The sequence below is a fragment of the Corvus cornix genome, chromosome 5 (genome assembly GCF_000738735.6).
Source record: "Corvus cornix cornix isolate S_Up_H32 chromosome 5, ASM73873v5, whole genome shotgun sequence".
NCBI classification, from domain to species: Eukaryota; Metazoa; Chordata; class Aves; order Passeriformes; family Corvidae; genus Corvus; species Corvus cornix.
Window position 1 is genome coordinate 21,761,328 of NC_046335.1, and position 21,579 is coordinate 21,782,906.

Below are 21,579 nucleotides of genomic sequence, written 5' to 3' on the forward strand. Positions count from 1 at the left end.
AGGCAGTATCCTTCTTAGCCATGGTTTTGCTGCAAAGCCAGTGACTTCTCAGACAAGGAGTATCTGTTTCTTACTTGCACAGCACTGGTGCTCTGCCAGGTACAACAGCAGGAATCCAAGGCTGAATCCTCCAAACATCACTGTGGAAATGCATCCTACTTCACAAATCACAGCACAGGAGGTTCCTCTACCACATGTGCTTTGTTTATAAATCACAGTCAAACCATTGATGTATCCTGCCCTGCTCAATCAACAAGCTCCTTTACTGTATGGCTGCAGGAGGTTTCTTGCAAATGGCAAAATAGTGCTTGAACAACCTGTAAAAGCTGCAATTAACTACGGATGAAAAGGATAGTCTCCTTTGGAGGTGCTGGGTAATCAAGCAATTAAAAACTACTTCCCACTACCTGCATTTCCACAAAGCAGAGCCAGAATGACATCCTTCCAAATGACTATGGTTCCATCTGTTTAAGCCCTTTATATGATTTGGCTTCAGCAGAGACAAGCCTTGACCTCTGAGCTCTCCCAGCCCTTACTCCCAGCTTTGAACAAAGGAAGCATTGTAAGCAGAACTTTCAATCACTGGTGTGTTCTCAGTAGGGAGCCTGTCTTGTCTCAGCCTTCCTGGAGCACAGCAAACTCACCAGCAATGGCATAAGCATGAATGCAGATATGGATATCTGCAGTCAGGATTTCTTGGGATCCCTCATTTGCTCAGCTTCAACCATTTCTACTCATCTCTGCAACAGTTTCAGCAACTGTTAGATGTGAAGGTAAGTCAAGAGACAAGGAGAGACACTCACTCCCATGGCTAGTCACATGCCTTACACCAGCCTGTCATGCCCCAAGCAATGACAGCCTGGACACAGAGCACCTGGGCAGCCGTGCTACACAAGCGCCCCATCAACATGGCAAAGACCCTGCTTGGGACCCCACTGCCCTCAGTTGCAGGGGTGCTAACTTTGTCCTTGCCCTCATCCCCAACCACACAACATCCAACCAGACATAGGAGCAATGACTGGAGAACCTGTTCCCTAGGAACCTGCCAGAAAGGAGCGGGAACTGGGATATTTCTGAACGGACAGAGTGACAGATGGGGAGGAAGGGAGTGTCTCCCACCAAGGAAAATTACCTCCAACATGAGTTAAGGCCTAGGTAGAGTATGGAGTATACAAACATCAAGAGGGAGAATAAGAAGTCTTAGGGAAAAGGTCAATAAGTTGATTAAAAAATGCCAATGTGTAAGGATGGGCTGGAAGCTGATGAGAATTGGCTATGAAAAGGGACATCGTGCTGTACACAGAAGTAATAACTGGTGCTGAGTGGGTAGAGCTATGCTGTGGCCTACTGGAATGTGCAATATGAGGAGGTACTTTGGGACTAGAAACAGGTAAAAGTGTGTGTTGGCGTAGACAAGAGTACACAGTGAAGCAAGGAGATGACCCAGTATCTAAACTCCTTATCATTGTGCGGCAGCAGAGAAGTGAGACCAGTATTAGGGAATGCACTGGACAGTAGTGGAGCCAGGCAACAGAAAGGCACAAAGGATATTTGGAAGACCAGGGTTGTAAAAGCTGCCAAGTCCTTCTGCAACCACTCCATCACATGACAAGGGATGCTGTGAAATGCACTTGATCAGAACAGAGTGGCATTACCTCCCCAATATGCCTGTATCCCACAGCCACATGACAGTCCTTTCCAACAACCTACCAGAGGGAGGAAATGCCCCTAATCCCAATGCTGTCAAAATTTCTTCCACCTTTTCTAGTTTCTAAGCACAAAGATTTTGTGCTTTAAGGTACACACACTGAAAGATTTATTTTCCAGAGCTCCTCATCAGTCTTCCTCCCTAAATGTGTGGTGTACACATTTCAACAGAAGTTGCCTGGCTCTGCCCTGCATGCACTTGGTTAAGAGAGCACTTAGCTGAACCAGCTCTCTCTCCCTGTGTCATTAATAGCTCTGCAGAGAAAGAACATATTCCGTTTGCCTTCATTTTCCATGCTTGACACCTTTTCACTTTCAGAACCTTGTTCAAGCAAGGAAGATAAAAATAGAGGTAGGAGAGAGTCTTTCATTCATATCTTATCACCCATTCTTATGAACACAGCTTTTCCCAACTGCTCCAAGGAATATACCCAGAACAAGCCTAACCTGTGGTATCTCCACTGTCTCCCCAAAAGATTCTTGCTCTGTGATCTCACTGGTGATTGTTTCCAGGAGTTACTGCAAAGATTTCTTTGTGCAGCCTCTCCCACTGCTACTACTTGTGTTACCCTGCGAATCCCACCCCGCCCACCTCAACCTCTTGCATGTAACACCCGAGAGCATCATCACCTCCCACCATCACTCATCCAAACCACTGTGGCTGAGATTAGAAAGCCAGCATCTGCTCACTACTGATTATTTTTATCCCAGTGATCCTAATAGGTACACAAACTGGCCCTGGACTTAAAACAGGTTGGACAGGACCACCCACTAGTCAGCATATATGATGCTTCTCCTTCTGTGTCAAATCAGCACACATGCCATTCACCTTTACATCAAGGCTACATGCTGCAGCTCCCAGTCCCCAGCCATGATACTGGCCTAGAATGGGAGATCCCCCATCAGCAGGGTGTCAAACAAGTCTGTGTGGGGACAACAGAGTCATGTTGAACTGCCATAAATCCACATCACAAATGCTCTGTCTTTGCTCAAACATCAGTCCCACTGGCATGGTCTCCATTTAAGCCAGTTTTCCCACAAAATTTGTCAAACATCCAATCCCATGATAAGATTCACAGGAGTAGGTCACATTAGAAGGTAACTATTTCTAATTGACTGAAAATATAATGCTTCTATACATGAAATTGGCTTTTTTTGATCTTCCTGCCCTTTTGCAAGCTCTTGCCTAATTTGTTAGCTTGTCACATACCTCCCTAGGTATCTCTGTATTTCCAGTTGCTCTTTCTCCCATTTGTTCTGCAGTGATCCAAGCTGTATGTAATTACTTCTTGCCTACACTTAAGATTCATCTGAAGAGCCCTGCTCTTGGGCCTGATGGGAGAACTGGAAGTCTTACCACTGAATTCCTGAGCAGCAGGACTAGGCCTAGGCACCCTGGGAAGGTTCCCTCACTGTCATTTTTTCTTCTATTTGAATTCATCTGCAAGTTCCCAGGTGCGATGCTGGCCCCAGGAGGGAAAATTTCAGGATCCCTCTCTGCGCTCTTCTCTGCCCTGACACTCCACCATGCCCCTCTGCCACCTATATTTCAGCTAAGTATACCATATTTAAAATACACTGAGGATCTAGCTACACTGGAATTAAATTTGTTCCTGAAGCAACCCTGTTAAAACCTCTAGGCTCCAGATAGGACAGCTTTGGTGCATTAGGTTCTCAAATCCTTTCTGGTTTTAAATACTTTGATTTGGTACCTTGTAACTATTAACACAGGCATTTACATCAGCTTTTAATACTGCCCAGTTCTACACAGTCCTTTATTTTTATACATGCTATTCTCTTCATTTATCTCTTTTATCGTTGCTGTCTTTCTCTTGTTACCATTTCCTCTCCATCACTTTCTTCCTGTTGGGGTCCCTCCCCCGCCGTGTAGCCCTGGGAGAGGGGCCCTGAGGGCACAGACACGGGGTTTCCCTGCCCCTGCTCAGCCTCATTCCCATTGGTTGGTTTGTGTTCCCTGCGCGGGCAGAAGGACCCTTGGTCCCGTGACTGGAACAGTTCCTCGGCAGAGCTCCGGCCATGCGGCTGGAGAAATAAATATCTCTGAAACATCTAGCGAGAATCTGTCTGTCCATATATATTTCCTTTCCACGGGACTCCTGGTTTGATATATGCGTGTTGCAGGATCCCCACTGCAACATAATGGTGGAGAATTGAGAGCAGAACGATCCCCGATCCCTAAGCGACTGATTTGTGTGAGTAAACCCTGGAAACTTTGGATTCCTCTTCTTGGTTTTGCTTTGCTATTCCATATCTAAACTATGGAGGAACCGTGGGAAGACTCTTGGCTCTCAGAGCCGCATATGGACATTTATCTTAAACTTAAAATGATTCTTGAACAACGATTTGTAAATTTTAGCTTGATTCAAGCTCAAAAAGAACTGAAACACTTCCTGGCATGGTTGTTTAAGAACTTTTTCTATGTTTCTTGGGATTTAATTCTTGCGAAGGGCTTTTGGAAAACTGTTTGGACACAGTTAATACTGGAGTCAAAATATATGCCAATGGAAGAATGTTTTCGTGAATATTATTTAGCTACCGAGACTGTTGAGCAATGTCAGTTGTGTCTTGGCGAAGGGAAGCCTGGTGCAGGGACTGTGCGGCCCAGGCCACGTGCACCGAGCGCTCTGCGAGCAGCAGTGAGGCGGTTCCTGCGTGCGGGCGGAGCCACGCGAGCCGCAGCGTCGGCGGCGGAGTGAGGAGCAGCGGGACCCGGTGGTGCCCGCCCGGCCGTGCGCAGCACGTGGTGGAACGAGCCCCGTGAACGCCCGGCCGAGAGGGGTGGCGCGCGGGCGGCGGCTGGCGGCAGCGGCGGTAGAACGGAGCCGCGCCCAGCCGAGACGCGCGCTGGAGCGGAGCGCGGGGGGGTCATCACTCGGGGGCCCGGCCGAGACGTGGGTACAGCGCCCGGCATCGGCAGCGAAGCTGCGACCAGAGGAGGCGACGCACGGAGAACTGAGCGGCGCGGCCCGGCCCGGCCTGCACAGCCCCGAACGCGACCCTGGGAAGAGCGCGCAGGCACCAGCAGCCCCGACAATTCCAACACGGGAGCGACCGAAGGAGAGAGCAAAGACGCAGCGAGACAGAAAACAGCAGCCACTCGGAAAAAGGAAAAGATCATAGTAACTAAGACCTTAGGGATAGTAAAATGGTATAATGTTAAGCAAAATTATGGTTTTATAACAAGGTGTGACAACCAGCAAGACATATTCGTGCATAGAACTGCTATTAAAAAGAATAACCCTGAAAAATGCATCCCAAGCTTGGGAGATGGAGAGGTAGTGGAATTCAAAATTATACGAGGTAGAAAAGGGTTACAAGCATCGCAGGTCACTGGGCCTGATGGTGTTTCTGTGAAAGGCAGTATATATGCTAAAAATCGTAGTCATGTTAGACAATATCTCCCTTGTAAACCCCCCCTACAGTCTCCCTTTCCTAATCCCACCTTTCCCTTTTACCCTATGTCCTATTACCCCCAGTGTATTCCCAATCCGTTTTTTCACCCATGGTTTCCCTCACAAAACCATGCTTTTGCCAATTGTTTCCCCAAAAATCCCTTTCCAATGCCGAGTGGGGGATGAAAAGGGGGAGGGAAGAAGTTAAACCTTCTCCTGCCTCAGTTTCCCCACAAAGCATGCTCAGAGAATTCTGTCTCCCTTCTGTCAGCCCTAAGATGTTCCACAGAATCTGATTGGACATTTAAAGACTCAGGAGGGTGGCTTGTTTTGTCTTGAAACTGTTCTTGTTATGTTTATCCAGTTGTTTTCATTCCCCTTTTATTAAAATAAAACGGGTGAGGTGTTGGGGTCCCTCCCCTGCCGTGTAGCCCTGGGAGAGGGGCCCTGAGGGCACAGACACGGGGTTTCCCTGTCCCTGCTCAGCCTCGTTCCCATTGGTTGGTTTGTGTTCCCTGCGCGGGCAGAAGGACCCTTGGTCCCGTGACTGGAACAGTTCCTCGGCAGAGCTCCGGCCATGGGGCTGGAGAAATAAACATCTCTGAAACATCTAGCAAGAATCTGTCTGTCCATACATATTTCCTTTCCACAGGACTCCTGGTTTGATATATGCATGTTGCAGGGTCCCCACTGCAACATCTTCCCATTTCTACCTTTTTGCCCTCCCTCTGTCTCAAAAATTAAATATTGCCCAGCACTGCCCATGTGAAGGAAGTTAATGCTATGAGGTAATGCAGCTGTGGAGACTTGTATCTGAACTGCTTCACTGGGAATCAGTGAGGCATGGAGCATTCATCTAGCTCCCAAGAAGCATAAAGAAACCAGGGATTATCAGTGGCAGCTAGACAAACACACACTTGAGAGAAAAGGTCCCACCTCTGAGCACCTACTTCAGCCTTTAAGAGACACCACACAAACTGTGCCAGAGTTGGGTGGTGTGGTAATTCAGTGTGGGCTAACCTTGGGGTGGCTTTCCACAGCTCCTGTGGAAGGAAGATTGCTACATGGAAGCCCATGGAGGCAGAGGCCTGCAGGGAGCAGCCAGCCTGCCTTGCTCCATCTATCCACTGAGCTATGAAACACAGCTGGTACCAGCCATGCTACAAGGACGGAGTGCTGACAGAGGGAGCATGTTGCAGGTTGGGGGCTGACCTTAACCCTGCCATTAAACTGTAGGGAAATATTAACGGTTATTCCTGACCACACAATATGTAGACCCTTAAACTACACCTAGGCAGACTCACCCCATCCAAATCTGCCCGTAATGCACCCTCTAGGTGCAAATATTTCACTTACCTTGTGTTTCCCCCCTACCTCCTTACCATGCAGTCAGACAAGCCAGAACAACCAGAACAGCTCCAAAAACCCAAAATATGAGAACCAACAGATATACATACTGCTTCCCTTCTTCAGCCTTCTGTCTTCCTCCCCCTCACACACACTTTCCCTAGCATCACCATTGTACACTGTTGCACCCTGCCTCCCTCTTCCCTTGTCAGTTGTGATCCTTGAAATGCCTCTCCTCAACCTGGGCTAGAGTGTGAGGGGACATCTTGTAAAGAGCAAGATGCAAAGTAGCAGAACACCCTCTGTAATTTACTGTGCTTACTCCCCTCATATCTAATGAACACAGTCACCTACCTACTGATCTCAGTGCTGTGGGCTGCTGAGAGTTAATGATGGCACCAACTCCTGAGCTACTGCGTTACCTGACTGCAGCACCAAAAGTGATTTATGCTATTATTTTCTTTGGGGGTTAATTAGGGGCTCGAAAAAGTAAAGGGCTGTCAGTGCTAGCTGGAATTGGTCTAGTGCAGCCAGGGGAGAGCAGTCATCCCTCACAGAGCTCTGCCAATATATCTTCGTCCTGAACATCAATACCTCCAGCTCCCACCCCTCAGTGTAGCAGACAGCCCTCCATCCTGACCTCCCACAACCCTGTTAGTCTTATCATATAGAGTACGCTGCTCTGCTGAGTCCTGCCATTTCCATCTGGCACCTTTCACACCCTTACTCCTCTGTTATCTTCTCCTTACCAAAGCTTTGCCAATAATGCCCATTGATGGATAGGGAAAACTCGCATGGCATTCTCCCAGAGGCAAGGAAGAGCTATCTTCCCTTGGTATCTCTTATAACTGAGAAACAGCAGTTTTCCTTCCTCTAGCTGTCCAGGGCCTGCTGAGGCCTGAGAAGCCACCACAGGCTACAGTTGCCCCTACCTCTTTGCCTAGATCCTCACGGATAACTTGCTCAATCTCCTGCCTGGTGCTCTGCGGGGCCTGGCTGTGCAGCACCTTGAGGGTGCGGGTGTACTCCTCAGGCAGGAGGTAGTCCAGCGCTCCCAGGTGCTGTCCCACCTTGATGAAGGTGCCTCGGTTGGAGCAGCACAACTCCCGGAGGCGCTCAGCAGAGCGCAGGTGCACCTGTGAAGAGACCAGAACGTTATTCAAGCCCTTTTGCTGTCTGTTACATGCACATGTCTACATATGTATCTTTTTTTGTCCAGTATTTAAGCAGACCAAGGATTTCCTTTCTTGATTCTGGGCATCATCATCTAACGCGTCAGTTCAGTATTAGGACTCTCTCTGGATTTAAAGGGTCTGAACCAGACCAGCACAAGATGCCCCAGAATATAAAGGGCTTCAACACTTGTTTGTACAGGCACCATGATCAGTAACAGCACATTAGTTTTTGGCTCATCCTTGCACAGAAAAAAAAGTCTGGCCATAGGGCAGCATTGGTTTGTCACTGTGATTCACCACTATGATGCATAGTTTGGGAGCCCCTTGTCAAAAGACAAAAATCACAACCACAACCATTATATCAGACTCTTAGTGTAAGTGCAGTGAATTAAAATGAGAAGAAAACCACAGAAACCATCCCAGAAACTTCCAGGAACTTAGAGTCTGTTAAAAATCAAAATTACAGACATCTATTTGGGAGTGAGAAGGACAGTATGTGGGCAATCCTTCATCTTCCTCACCTCACTCTGACACGCACAAGGGGAAATTACACCCCTCCAGTCCAGCCAGGTCTTTGCCAACAAAGTCTGCAGTGACAGTGGTTTGAGCAACCAAGTGTTAGAAGACTTGCCAGCTGTGCTCACAGTGGCCAAAACGCAACTACCAAATCAAAAACCCATTGCCAAACACTTGTCTGGTCTGCATTTCAGCTCTTAAGGTTCATTCTGCTCCTCAAGAATAGAACAGCCACCACATCCTTCAGTGACAATGATTTTTTCTGCCTTTATTACTCTCACTAGAAAAGGCTCCTACCAAGGACACAGCTATATTGAATAATATTTAATGAACTTATATTATATAAGTTTACCCTAGTACATTAATAAAATCTAAGCAAATCAATAACAAAAAATAACTGTGCACCCATCTCCTGTAAACGCCTGACACCTATCTGCATGAAGCTATGGATCCTGAAAGCTTGATCACAGGGAAGTTTTCCAGCTTTCTGCCAGCATCTGTGTGAGAGTCTTGCTTTCACATGCATGCTGGCTGGGAACAGTGAGAGGTTTTTGTAAACCAATCTTTTATCTTGCAGCTGCAAGTTAGTTATGCAGTTTGTTATGTTACTGACTGGAGAAATATTTTGAAATGGGTGTTGTAGGGTTTAACCAATCATTCTAAGAGCTGGATGGTCAAAGGACCAATAACCTTATGCCATTCAAGCGAACCAGGTTATATAAATGAGTTTGGAAATTAACAAAAAAATTCCCTTCCTTTGGACCGAAGTCTATGCCGCTTTTCTTGCCATCCCTGGTACAACAGCGACATGAAGCCTCCTAATTCCTCTGGCTTCTGTGTCAGAAGTCATTGAAGGTCAAATCCTGTGTTTGCAGCCCTCATCTGCCCAAGATCCTGTGGTGATGGACTCCACCAAAAGCCTTGAAGTACGTGACAAAAGGAACAATACCACAAACATTCATGAACAGCACATACACCCATGCCATTCAGCAGCTATCTTTGCTCTCTGTGCAAAGTGGTGCCCATCATGGGACAGGCCGAGTGTCTCGCATTTGGGAACATGTCGGGGGCAGACTGAGTGCTGAGCTGCAAGTGCATGAAACATAGGCCTAGGGGAGTGTGAGGAGAAAGCCTAATGTGCAAGTCTTGCCTTCAGTGTGAGACTTGACAGTTTGATGGACACGTGCTCACACACACACACACATTTTCCTAGGTGGGCACATATGGGCAAGTGTAACTCGTGCTGGGTTAATGAGCTTCCCCCAGCATATTGCCAGCTCAAGAACACTCCCACATATATAGGCAGCAAATAACACCCATGAGCATGCCTCAAGTCTCCCACATCATTCTCCTGCATTTTACACAACGGCTTCGAAGCTCCTGCTGTAACAAGCCTCTGCCCTGGCTCTTTCCCTGCTCTCCTTCCCTGTGTGCAGCAAGGACAAAAGGAGGCCAAAAGGGAACAAGGAAAGGAAGTTGTGATAAAAGATGAGACAGCAAGAAAACCAGGGAGGGAGTAATGGGATGAAAGAGAAAGGGAGAGAGGGAGCTAGAGCAGCTGGTTTGTTTGTCACAACACCAGGAGTCCATTACAGGGAAGCGGCTTTTTTGCAGCTCCAATAGTCACCCTCTACCCACGGCCTCCAGCTGTGGAGGAAAACCCTTGCCAGCAGTGAAGGAGAGTGGTGGCCAGCCACACCCCTCAAGGTTTTGGGCAGCCATAGCCAAAGGCACTGGCAGGAAACAGGGGCAAGGCTCTATACAGGTATGTCCCAGAAAACCCAGCACTGAGCTCCCAGCATTGAGCTCAGGCCAGTACAGGGCCCTAAGATCTCCCATGCACAGCAGGAGCCCATCAAATGACTCCAGGCTGCAGCATGACTCAGGACAGAGCAGCAGCAGCCCAGGGCTGTAATGCAGTGCTGGGTGTCAGGCCAAGCAGCCAGCTCAGGATAGAGGTGCTGGCTCCAGTGCATTACCCCCACCACATGGATTGCCAAGGGAGATGGAAAAAACAGGATGGAAAACTCATGTAGCTAAAAATGCAACTGACAGTAGACACACTTGCATACAGGGTTTATCTTCGTATTGGTTACTGCTGAGAAAGAGGTGGAAATAGCCCCTCTTTCCTCTAGCACAAGGCTGAGAGGAAATTTTGGCCCTCACAAATTTATCCATACTGTTGAGAAGCTGGTTGGCCTCATGGATGCAGGAGTCCTAGCCAAGAGAGACAAAGAGGATGGTTACAGAGGGCTCCAGGAACAAAACAGAACAAAACCCCCATGCACAGCATTCTCCACAGTGCTTTCACAACTGGCTTGGCTTAAACTTTTAAGAGATAGATGCCCTGACTGGCTGGCTGGACCAGGGAATTCCAGCTCCTGCACCTCTAGAGAGACAACATGACCAAGCAACTTGTCTCAGAAGAAGTAAATCTGTAACCCTACATCTTACAAAATTCCAGTCTGCATTAGAGGCAGAAGTACAGCGAGCATGAAGCAGGACTGTGAATGCAGCTTCCAAGGACTCTTTTCTTATCAACCAGATCAAGTTTTTTAGCAGAAAACTTTCCTAATGATCTCTATTATTTTCTTGGATCTCCCCAAGATAGGTCACAGTCCAGATGCAGCACTTGTTTCTCTGACAGACTACATTCCCCTAATCATAGACAAAATAAGAGCATCACATTCCTACCACAGTGTCCAGTAGTGGTGGCCCATGCTTCTGTTCTACCTTGAAGAAAACACAAGGTAAACGGAAATCCCCAGAATGGCTCAGAATTTTTCTTCAAGATACTGCTCTTTGTTGCAAAAGCAATTCTTCAAGACTGTTTTTATCAGAGGAAAGAGCTGGCAACAACAGCTAATTTTACACAGACGTACTTGTATGCATCACCCCTAGGAGCACACTACAAAAAGAAAGGAAGCATTTCATGTACCAAGGAATATCAAGAATAAGCTTCCGTCAGAAAACCCTTCAGATCACAAATCCTGTCTGACTCTGTACATGGCTCTTTCCTCAGTCCACATGGGAATCTTTTTCTGTCTCAAATCCCTTCAGCAGGACAAATTCTACATTGGCCCACATGGCTATCAGACTCTTCTGCTTTACCTAAACCCTGGTTAGACTGGGATTAACACTGATTATTAAAGCTGTGAAAGTAACAACTCTCAAGCATGGAGAGGAGGCAACTCTGGGATGTAGCACATGCTCAGCAAGCAGAGCTGCAAAGGGATGTTTTTTGAATTATGCTTGATGTACAAGCAGACCTGGCTTCTCAAGTAATTTGGGTGCTTTTGAAGGAGCCTTTACTGACACAGATTATTGGCAAAGAACTGCTCGTCAGAACATCAAATGTGCAGATGTCATAAACTGATAGGTGCTAACCTGGTCTTTAAAATAAAGGAATTCATTTAGAAGAAAATAAATGCTCAAGCTAAAATATACCAGTGAGAACTTCAGTATTTGGTATCTGGTGACAGACCTGGTGGCAAAAATGCTCAGAAAGGCCACTAAAGACAGTAAAGTAAGTGGTGGAAGCAACCCCTCATAGGAAATCCCTCAGAAAAAGTCAACCCAACTCTGCAGGCCATACTCTTAGCTGACAAAATGTGAAATGAGGATTAGGAATGCAAAGAGAACAGCCTGCCCATCACTGCTTACAATGGAGATACACTCTCCAAGACAGTATTTCAAGAAAGCCGTCTCCAGAAAACACCTGGAAGACTTCAATCACATAAAAATTAGAGATTAATTCAAGAAGTAGCTGAGATGCTAATAATCATAAAAAAAGAAAATCTTATATTAAAACTGCTAACTTCCAGAGGACTAAAAGGGAAAAAATGTTGCCCTATTTTCAAGAAAAATCCAGACTAATCTGGGAAACTATAGTCCTGCAAGCTTTAATTCTGTATCAACTAAATTAGTTGAGACAATAATTACAGAGAGTACTAAAAATCATCTAGCTAAATGTGATACAACTGATAAAAAGCCAATAGTGATTTTGAGGGGGGAAAAACTATTCTTCACCAGTCCACTAAAATACTGTGTGTTAATACAATGGCCAGTAGAAAAGAGGCATTAGAAAAGAGGTATTTACTGGGGCTCTCAAGTGGCTTTCAACAAATATCCTCACAAAGAGTGAAAGGAAAACTCAGCAATTATTGGAGATACAAGAACATCACTTACTCATTTTATCCCATTCCCAGCTCAGAAACCCAGCACTACAGAAAGCAGCAATGGGAGACTCTCCAGTTAGGACAAGGCTGCAACATTTAGTGCTGTTCTCACCATAGTTTCTTTGCAACCTCCTCTGAGCATTTTTAGACCAGATGATCCTGCAGAAGCCTTGTCTATCTTAGGACCTGCATTCATTTTTACTTGCAGGGAAGATGAACTAGCACTGGAAACACTGAGAAATATGATGAAAAGGGGAAGAGGTCCAGGTAGCGCCCAGAAGGCAGAAGGAGCTCTCTACTACAAAATGATTGACCTGCATCACTGTCAAAAACAAACACCTGTTCTTACACCAAGGTTTCATTTTCCTGCTACTGATCTGGCAAAGGAGAGAACAGTGCAGTGACAACAATTCCATGAGATGCAACAGATATTATTCACCACTGTGGAAAAATAAGCCCTGCCAACTCCCTACCAAAGACAGGTGAAAAATCAATACACCAGGAGATCACCCTCAGCATAGATGGCTGCAAGGTTACACATATTGGGAGGTGCAGTTCGTCCTCCCCGCAGACACTGCTGGGTTCTCAATTAACTGGAACCATCCAACACTTGCATCACATTTTTGTGGACTGCTCAGCATGCTCAATGCACAGCAGGAGTCAGGAAAACCCAAAAAAGCTGTTTGACTGTGATAAAAAAGATTAAAATGTTTAAAATATCAAAACGCTATTGTATAAATTCAATGCACAACCCCACCCTGGATTCTAGGACATCCCCTCACAAAAAAAGAGGTAGATAAATAAAAAAGGACAGAGAAAGACAGGGGAAATATGACCATGTAATATAAAAGAGTCTGTTAAAAAAGAGATTTGAAATGTTTGGAGACTGCTTAGATTACAGAGAGTTGATGCATAAGAGAGAAAAGTTGGATAAAATAACGAAAGGAAAAAAAAGCTCCCATTCCTATTTCCAACTCTCATAAACCCACAAACAATGGCATATTCCACAAAGCAACAACCGTTTTTAAGTTGTTTTTTTTTTACATCCCATTTTGCACAATACAACATTAACCAGTGGCACTCACTTTCAGAGGAGAAAGAAACCAAGAGCTTAATGGAATTCAGAAAGGCTTTAGATATTTATGATAAAACAACCATACCTGATTTTATATGGAGCTTTTCATCTCTAAAAGTGCTTTTACAAACCTCTTTACAAAACTCAGGATCACTATTCCCCATTTTACAGACTCATAAGAACATTACAGGTAATAAAATGTCTAAAGGGCTTTGAACACTATTGCTCAAGGCATCAAGACAAAAATTACCCTATTGTCTGGCCACAATGAGAAAATGCAAACAGGGTGCATTATTGAAATCTTCAAAGAACCTATTTGGTGTATCCAACTCCCAAATTCCAGTTAAATCTTCTGCTGAGGTCAACCTGTTTCCAAGGGTCTTCCATATTCACTGAATTACCTGCCATTTGAAGGAGTTCTGACATTGGTGATGAACTCTTGCTTTCTTTCCACAGAACAACAGAACTGCTGCTTATGGTCTTTCATATTAAGCCTTTGAGAGGCTGGGAAGAAACTTCTGTGTGGCACACAGTAGGTGGGAGCATCCCAAGCATATATGCTGTGAGCCATCCCGGACAAGAACACTCTTCCAGAAATGCCTGCAGCAGGAGACTGACTGGAAGAGCCAGGCTGTCCTTTGGACTCCCTACAGAGGAAAAAGAGGATGTCATCACCTCTGTGGTTGGTATCCCCAAAACACAGTAAGTTGGGTAGGAAGAAAAGACATGTCAGAGAATACAGGAAAGGAATCTGGTCATAGTCGTTTCTCTTCCACCCCTGATGATGACAGAGCCATATGCACAGGACTAGTAAAACTGCAGAAGGAGCTTTAGATGACCCAGGACAGCACAAACCAGAGAGAAGTGAAAAGATGTCCACCTCAATTTAACACAGTGAGAAACTGAAATCGGTGGCCATGCCAAAAGATGTTTAGGGAGGATACATCTACTGGTGATGTGAATAGGGTACTTTAAAAACAGCAGTACAAAACGTAGAACCAGTTTCAGTGACAGTGTAGTTCTGTCTAAGGGGCTGTTATCTCCTCTTTCAACTAATCAGAATAAGCATACAGTAAATATAAACTACTACAGCCTTCACTAACACTAGCAGCCTGGTAATCAAACTGACTGTCAGCAAGGATGCTGCAGGAAGACACACAACTAACTCTAAATGGAATAGTGATTGTCTGCTTTTTGTATTATCTTTCCTACTTACCTTTTACAAAAGCTCATTCCTAAGCACACTAGCTATTTCCCATTCAAATGCTTCCTTATACCAATACTAACTGATCATACTGCCAATGATGGATAGATCCACACCTCTGGAATTGGAATAAGTCCTGGTGCAATGTACCTCACTACCTAATAATTTGTTATTTGTATAAGTTATGTATAACTTAATAAGATCCTTCAGAAATTCTGGCACAACAGTTGGTTGCCAGTGGGACAGAAAGGAAGTGAGAAAGAGAACTTTATAGCTTGGAAAGGATTAAGGATGGAGATGATCCCCCAGACTAAAGTGACATCTTCTTAAGCTTCTCAGTTCCACAAACACAGAAAACAAGGAGTCACACAACTAGCAGGATGGCCAGTAAACGCTGTACTAATGGAATGTAGACAGTAAGCCTGCATCAGACAGCTGAAGTCTGGTGTTGGTGCTGTGGCCTTGTATCAGCAATGCAGCAGGTAGCTGAAATTAAAGCAAACACATTTCATGATTCGTGCAAAACTTCCCTGGAGATCACAAGGGACTTTTCCAAACCTAGGCCAACATTTTATGCTGAACAGATAAGCTCACACGCTCGAGCCATCAGGACTCTGAATTTCCACATACAAGCGCTCACAGATGCTGACATCCCACCTGTGCCACACATACTCCGAAGTCTTCCAGCTAAAACCCCTATTCAAAACTTAGTTCATATAGGTGACTAAAGGCTGGCCTAGCAACAAACTGTAGCAGTGCAGGTGGCTGTAGCTACTCTTTCTCCTGAGGAGAACTCAGACAACCAGCTGTGGTGGTTAGCAACCCAAGTTTAGCAAGTAACTTTTCAGTCATGGTGAGAACCCATGATTCCCTTGTTTTGCCTTTTGCATGTTTTCCCCTGATTAAATATTTTGTCTCCTTGTTTTATGTATAAAGTTATGTATGTTCATTTTTCTTCTTTAATATGTATTAGTTCTAGAAAGCTCTTTGTTCCTCGACGCCCCATTGGATCCTTCCCTGAGTCCCTCCATGTGTTGTTCCCATTGGTTCCCTTCCTGTCAATCCCACCTGCTTGTCTCTATCCCATTGGCTGAGATCCCCTTCCCCACCTATTCTGTACCCAGTTTAAGATCCCTGGACCCTCCCACCAATTGGTCTCTTCGTCCCTGTCTTTTCATGGGAATAAACCTGTGTGGAACACATACGGAGAGTCCCCTCTCTTTAATTCTTTACCTTTGCCTGTGTGCCTGCTCAACAGCGACAGAAGGATACAGCCCCTTTTGGGTGAGGAGCTCTACCCCGTTTTCATTGTGTGCTGGGCACTGAGTGCCGCCTTCCAGAGGGGTTTCAGCGTTGACCTCCGGACTTCTTTGTGTCGGCACATGAGGGGTAAAACCCCCTTCTGCCAGCTCCCAGTGGCTGAAAACCCCTCCAACAAACTGCTAGTGTGAGATGTCACTTGGTTCAAGAAACATTTTTACACTAGGCTGAGGTCCACCCGTTTGGCCAGTCACTCCCCAAGATGCTCTGGAGAGGAGGATACAGTGTTTCTCAACTGCAGGGCAGAGCACCAGCAGTCACCTTGCTGAACCCTGCCCTTGCTGGCCGGCGCATGCACAACCAGCACTGATCACCTGTTTGTGTTCCATCTTCATTTTTCTCCAAGCTCGGTCATTTGTGCTCTGATTATCTCTCATTACTGACGACCTTGCTGTAATGAGTTTTAATCTGCCTCGTATTAATTAGAAACATTTTCATTAGCCAGCTCAATTTTAGGTAAATAGCTAATAGAAGCAACTGAGCTGCAATTAGTTAGCTGTTGGGCAGTTCGGGATAAAAATCAGAAGAGAGCAGCTGTTTCCCCTCTAGACACCTCTGTGATACAATGCACTGTTCTGTGTAAGTCTCCTGAGCCAGGAAAACAAGGAGCACAGGGATGGGCTGGTCAGAGACAAAGGGAAAATAACATGCTAAAATAACTGGGCCGTAGAACTCCTGTGCCTATAGCAGGAATCTGAGAGTCAAGCTGAGTTCCCTACACCCAGACTTTACCTCTGGTGAACAAGGTTCTGCTCTTGAGGCTATTTTACCCTGTGACTGTTCAAGAGGTCCTTCACACAGGCTCTCTCATGGGGCACATACATTATCATGAATGGTTAGTTACACATGAGGATAAGATCAGATCAGATTTGCCCAAGACAGAAGGATCAGACCCATGTATACACAGACATTTAGTACTTGCAAAGGCAGCAGGTTCAGAAAAGTGCATTCAGTGCCTTGTTGTCCTGATAGCTGGTATACAAATAGATCTGTCCTGTGCTTCATTGCAGAGAACCCAAGGAGGATAGGAAGTAATTCAACAGCATGTCTGCAGAAGGCACGGAGACATTTACAGAAGCCGCAATGAAATGAGGCACATGTCTTGATCCACTGATCACAGAGCCTGCAGCTCCAGTTACAGAGGCAGGCGAAATGATAATAAATTTGACACAGCATCTCTCAAAATCTGGCTAACAAAATTAATTCAGTTCAGCTTGGATCAAACCACATGGGATGCCAGTGAAAACAAGCTGAGTACTGTAAAGACACCATCTTATTTAGCATTGTATTTAGCTGGGGGGCGGGGGGCACTCACACCCTCTCATCAGTCCTGCTAAGCCCTGTTTCATTTGATATTTTCAGTTGCTGGAAGGAACAGTATCAACCAAGTTGTGTATTACACACAGGAGTGTTCCCTAAACAGGAGCTGCTCACACGCCCTGCAGAAACCACATACTATTGACAGAATAGCAAGAGACGATGATGTTGTGCAGTAAAAATGACCTGAAAGGAGAACACTCCCCAGACAGCTATTTCCATGTAAGAAGACCGTGGAAAGGCAGTAGGCATGGGAAGTGAGGGCTGGTCTTGGGCCATGAGGAGGGTGGGGGGAAGAACTCAAACAAGGCCACAGTAGGAATTAGCTGTCACAGAAGCTCATACAGATTTGGCCACATTTTCAAAGCTAAGTGAAGAATCCTAGCAGGAGGAATGAAGCTGGAGATCTGACAGCCTCTTCCCTTAGTTCTCACACTCCATCCTGCAATAAAATGGAGCTGGAAAAGCCATGGACTCCACAGGAAGCCCCAACATGCAGAAGACAGACTGAAAGGCACACTGAAAGGTGAGTTTTATGAGGATGGATGGCCCAAGCACCATTGAGAAAGCTCAGCTAAGTCTCATCTAGTTCAGCAGCTGAGGGTCCAGACAGGGTAGCTTCACAGTCTGCTCTCCTACTGTGGATGTGCAGAAAACTAGGAAGCACAGAGGCAGCCGTTGCAGCTGGAGGGGAGAAATCGTCACATCCACTTCATCAACGCTGAAGAATCTGGGCTGGCATTTTTCTCTTCCCAACAGTCGAATCCCACCCTACCAGCTGCACGTCACAGCTGACCTCCAGTCAGGACCCATCTGAGTCAACATCAGGCGATTAAATCGTGCAACAGCAGCTTCTCCTCCTTGTACATATGTAACTTCTCTCCTGGCAGGTCACTCCAACAGCCAGGGGAGCAGAGCAAGCCAGCTCCCTCTCTTACAGCCATGCAGACACACACCAGCATTCAGCTGGGTGACAGACTCCAGAAAGAAGGGTTTCTATTGCAGTGTCTCTAAAGAGAGTACAGCCCATTACCAAACTGACAGAGGCAGATTCCTTCCCCCTTCTTTAATCTGAGAAGCTCTGACCTTTAAAGTACAGACCTCTTCCCACAGGAACAGGATGCCTGAAAAGGAAAGAGACAGTAAAACATGAAATAACTAGAAGTGATTAAATTGGATTGACGAGGAAGTCAGGAAAGATAACAACCATGGGATTACGCTGTCAATTCCAAAAAACTGCAGTGACTGTCATAGCACCACATCCAACAGAGAGTGGCTGCAGTGCCGATAAGTCATCACCAATGGCAAAGTGCAGTTCTGTGTTTTAAAAAGTGCCTGTGTCAAAAAAAAAAAAAACAAACAAGGAATGTCTCTTTGTTACTCAGAAGGTCTGCTCCCTTCTGGATATCCATCAGAGTTGCTGACTTCAGTGAAAAAAAAATATATAAATAACTCCAGTTTTTTCATCAAGTTGACACCACACAGCTCCACACCAAGAAAGGCAGCTGGTGTCTATTAGCATCCCATCAATGTCACCAGTATGGGAGACTGAGCAGTGTCTGTTTTGACTCATACACAATAGACTTCTTAAACTGCAATTAGAAGGTCCAACCCTTCCTTGCAGCCACTCCTATGCTTTCTCACTGAAAACAATAGGTTTCTGCAGGTGTCAGTGGAAGCAGAATTTGGAAAAAACTGGCTTGTGTGTGTGCCAGCGAAGGTAGCATTTGGTCTACTGAATCCTTATGGCTGCTAGGAACGCAAGGAAGAGAGAGAACCTGTATTGGCTATGAGAGTACCGCTTTAAAAGAGCATGAGATAGCAATTTAATGAAGTAAAACATGAATATCTGACATGGCACCAAACTGAGATGAACAAAAGGAGAGCCCAGGTGAGGCCACATGTTATCCAGAGTAGACTGCTTTTGCTCCCACAATAAGCAGAAGGAATTACCTCCAGCAGTACCCGAGGCAATTGCCTTTACTGCAGCAGGTATCACAACGAACAATATTGTACATGCCTCCCCTGCACTTAGCTGTGGCTCACCAGGGTTGTGAAGGGAATAAAACTGAGATCATCTTTATATAAAATTACATATTCAATATTTCTCCATCAACAGGCTAGTCGAAGATAGCTAATGTCTAACCTTGGCTAGAAGGCAAATAGTGAACTCAAAACAAAAGGTATTGGTGCAAAACCTGACAGAACAATAATACTGACAAAGATCCTCCAAAGAATCAGATCTTACTGGCCAAGTAAAATCACTGTGTATGTTCCCAAAGACAATATTTGCACGGCAAAAAAATGACCATAAAGAATTTGCACAACACAAGATGGACATGAAGCAAAGAAATTAAAGCACATGCTAGTAATCAAAAATTAATACTATCTATGACTTCTAGCCTCAAATATTTAATATTAAAGCATTTACATACTCCACACAGAGATCCCATAAAGAAGAATGAAGTTACAGTGAAACTGGGAGTTGATGTCAGCAGGCAGGAGAAGATAGAAAATGACATAAACATGGTCTTGATTCGGTCTCTGGAAAAGAATGGAGCTTCCCTGTTCTTTCATTAAGGAGATCATGGCATGAATGGGGGCTGTGCATTGATTACCTCTGAAGATTTGCTCCTTTTTTGGATAGAGTGCTTCAGGGACAAACACCTGGCTGGAGATAGTAAGAGGGGACTCAGTCCCAACTACAGAGATCCTTTGATCTGTAGTTGCCTGTAGTTTCCTGACAACTTGAGGGAGACATCAAGGCAAAGCTGAGAACATGAACAGACCTCATTCAGGAGCTTTAATTGTACATTATTTCTATTTCAAAGCCTATAATTGGCTCCCCCTTAATGAACCTGGCATTCACTAGCACCGCATAGTAGTCAGTCCGCCACGAGTTACATACCTAACTGCCTCTTTGAAAGCACAGTTACCAAGTCTACATGGATGGCTGTCCAGACTACTCATACACTGCGTGAGCTTTTAAACACAGCAGTGAGAAGTACAGGTATTTCGAAGTCCTCCTCCTCTGAGCATTGACAGACTGGTTCAGTCACAGGGAGGCAAGGTGCCTCAATCCCCTCTACTACGGGAAAGCAGACATGTTTGAGCCACATTGCAACAGCTCCCAGAGAGCACCCCATAAGAATAATTTGGAGCAGGTAGTCTGCAACTTCCAGGGGGACACAAGCATACCAGCCATTGGAACTCAACCAGCATATTAGTTTGGCCTCCCTGACACAGAAAACCCTTAGAGGCAATAAAGCAGCCCAGATAATGACTTCGTGTCTTGTTCTAAAATCCGTAAAAATCACAAGTCCAGCATTCTTCACTTCAAGCCTTCATGATGCTGCTCAACCATGACCCAGATAGAAGATGCTGGTCTAATACCAACCATGAAGACCTCCCCTCCATATGGCAACACCCAGACTCTAGCTCATTTTGGCATATAATGTTGGGAAACCGAAAACTTAATAAAAGCAAGCTTGGAAACCCATTCTATACTCTAGTCCTAGTTTTTCAAATCCCTCACCTCTAAGAAAAAATATGCTGGCTTACAGAGAAGCATGTGTTTCTAGCAGTTATATGGGAGCTGTTAGATTTTACTATTCAGTTGCCTTAAAGAAAAAAAAAGAAATCCCCTCTCTTGGCCTATTAATCTGTCATAACGAGATTCTTCATAATTAGTTTGTCCCTAACAGTTGCTTTGTAATAGTAGCAAGAGAATATTTCAGGAACGGCAATTACCTCTGGTGTCAAAATGATGAGGAAAACAAATGTTCCACCATCAACAAAATGCAGTGCCTTTTCCACTCCCATCTGATGGTGGGTGACAGCATTGCACATCAGAATTACAGTGCGGTTAATTACTAGGCATGTTGCTATTGAGAATTCATTTCCCCTCTTGAGAAGAAATTTGTTGAGCAATGCAGGTGGAAGGAGGGGCATCTGTCATTGGGATGCGATGTGGGTAAATGGTCTTACCAATACATTGCTTCTTCCTTAATTTACTACACATATGTCCAACAATTATAAGCAGCGAACACTGTTTACAAAGGAACTTTCCTTTATTAGCTACACATACATCCCACCATTTCAAAGATTTTGCAAAAGGACAGAGCTTGATCGCTTTATTGTTACTTTATTTAAATTTAGTATCCTTCAAATAAAATTCATGTCCGCATTAGTGGCTTCACTCTATCCATACTCATAGGAAATATAGTGGGTTGCTAGGCTGTTTGTAAATGGAAGAGTTCCTCGGGCCGTGAGCTCATTGGATTTCAACATGTTATGGAACCTGACATCTGACTGTCTCTGAAGTGAG

At 45.2% G+C, this 21,579-nt stretch overlaps 1 protein-coding gene across 5 annotated transcripts in view; it reads right to left on the reverse strand.

Annotated features, from left to right (window-relative positions):
- Positions 1-21,579, reverse strand: part of ADCK1 (aarF domain containing kinase 1) — a 79,809-nt gene that overhangs the window by 42,035 nt on the left and 16,195 nt on the right. For 4 of the 5 annotated variants that reach the window (XM_039552696.1, XM_039552698.1, XM_010393425.3 and 1 more), the window contains one exon: positions 7,400-7,603. The exons of the other annotated variant lie outside the window; for it this stretch is intronic. In XM_039552696.1, coding sequence (XP_039408630.1) covers positions 7,400-7,603 — 204 coding nt within the window. The remainder of the gene's footprint in view (positions 1-7,399; positions 7,604-21,579) is intronic. 5 annotated transcript variants of the gene reach the window in all.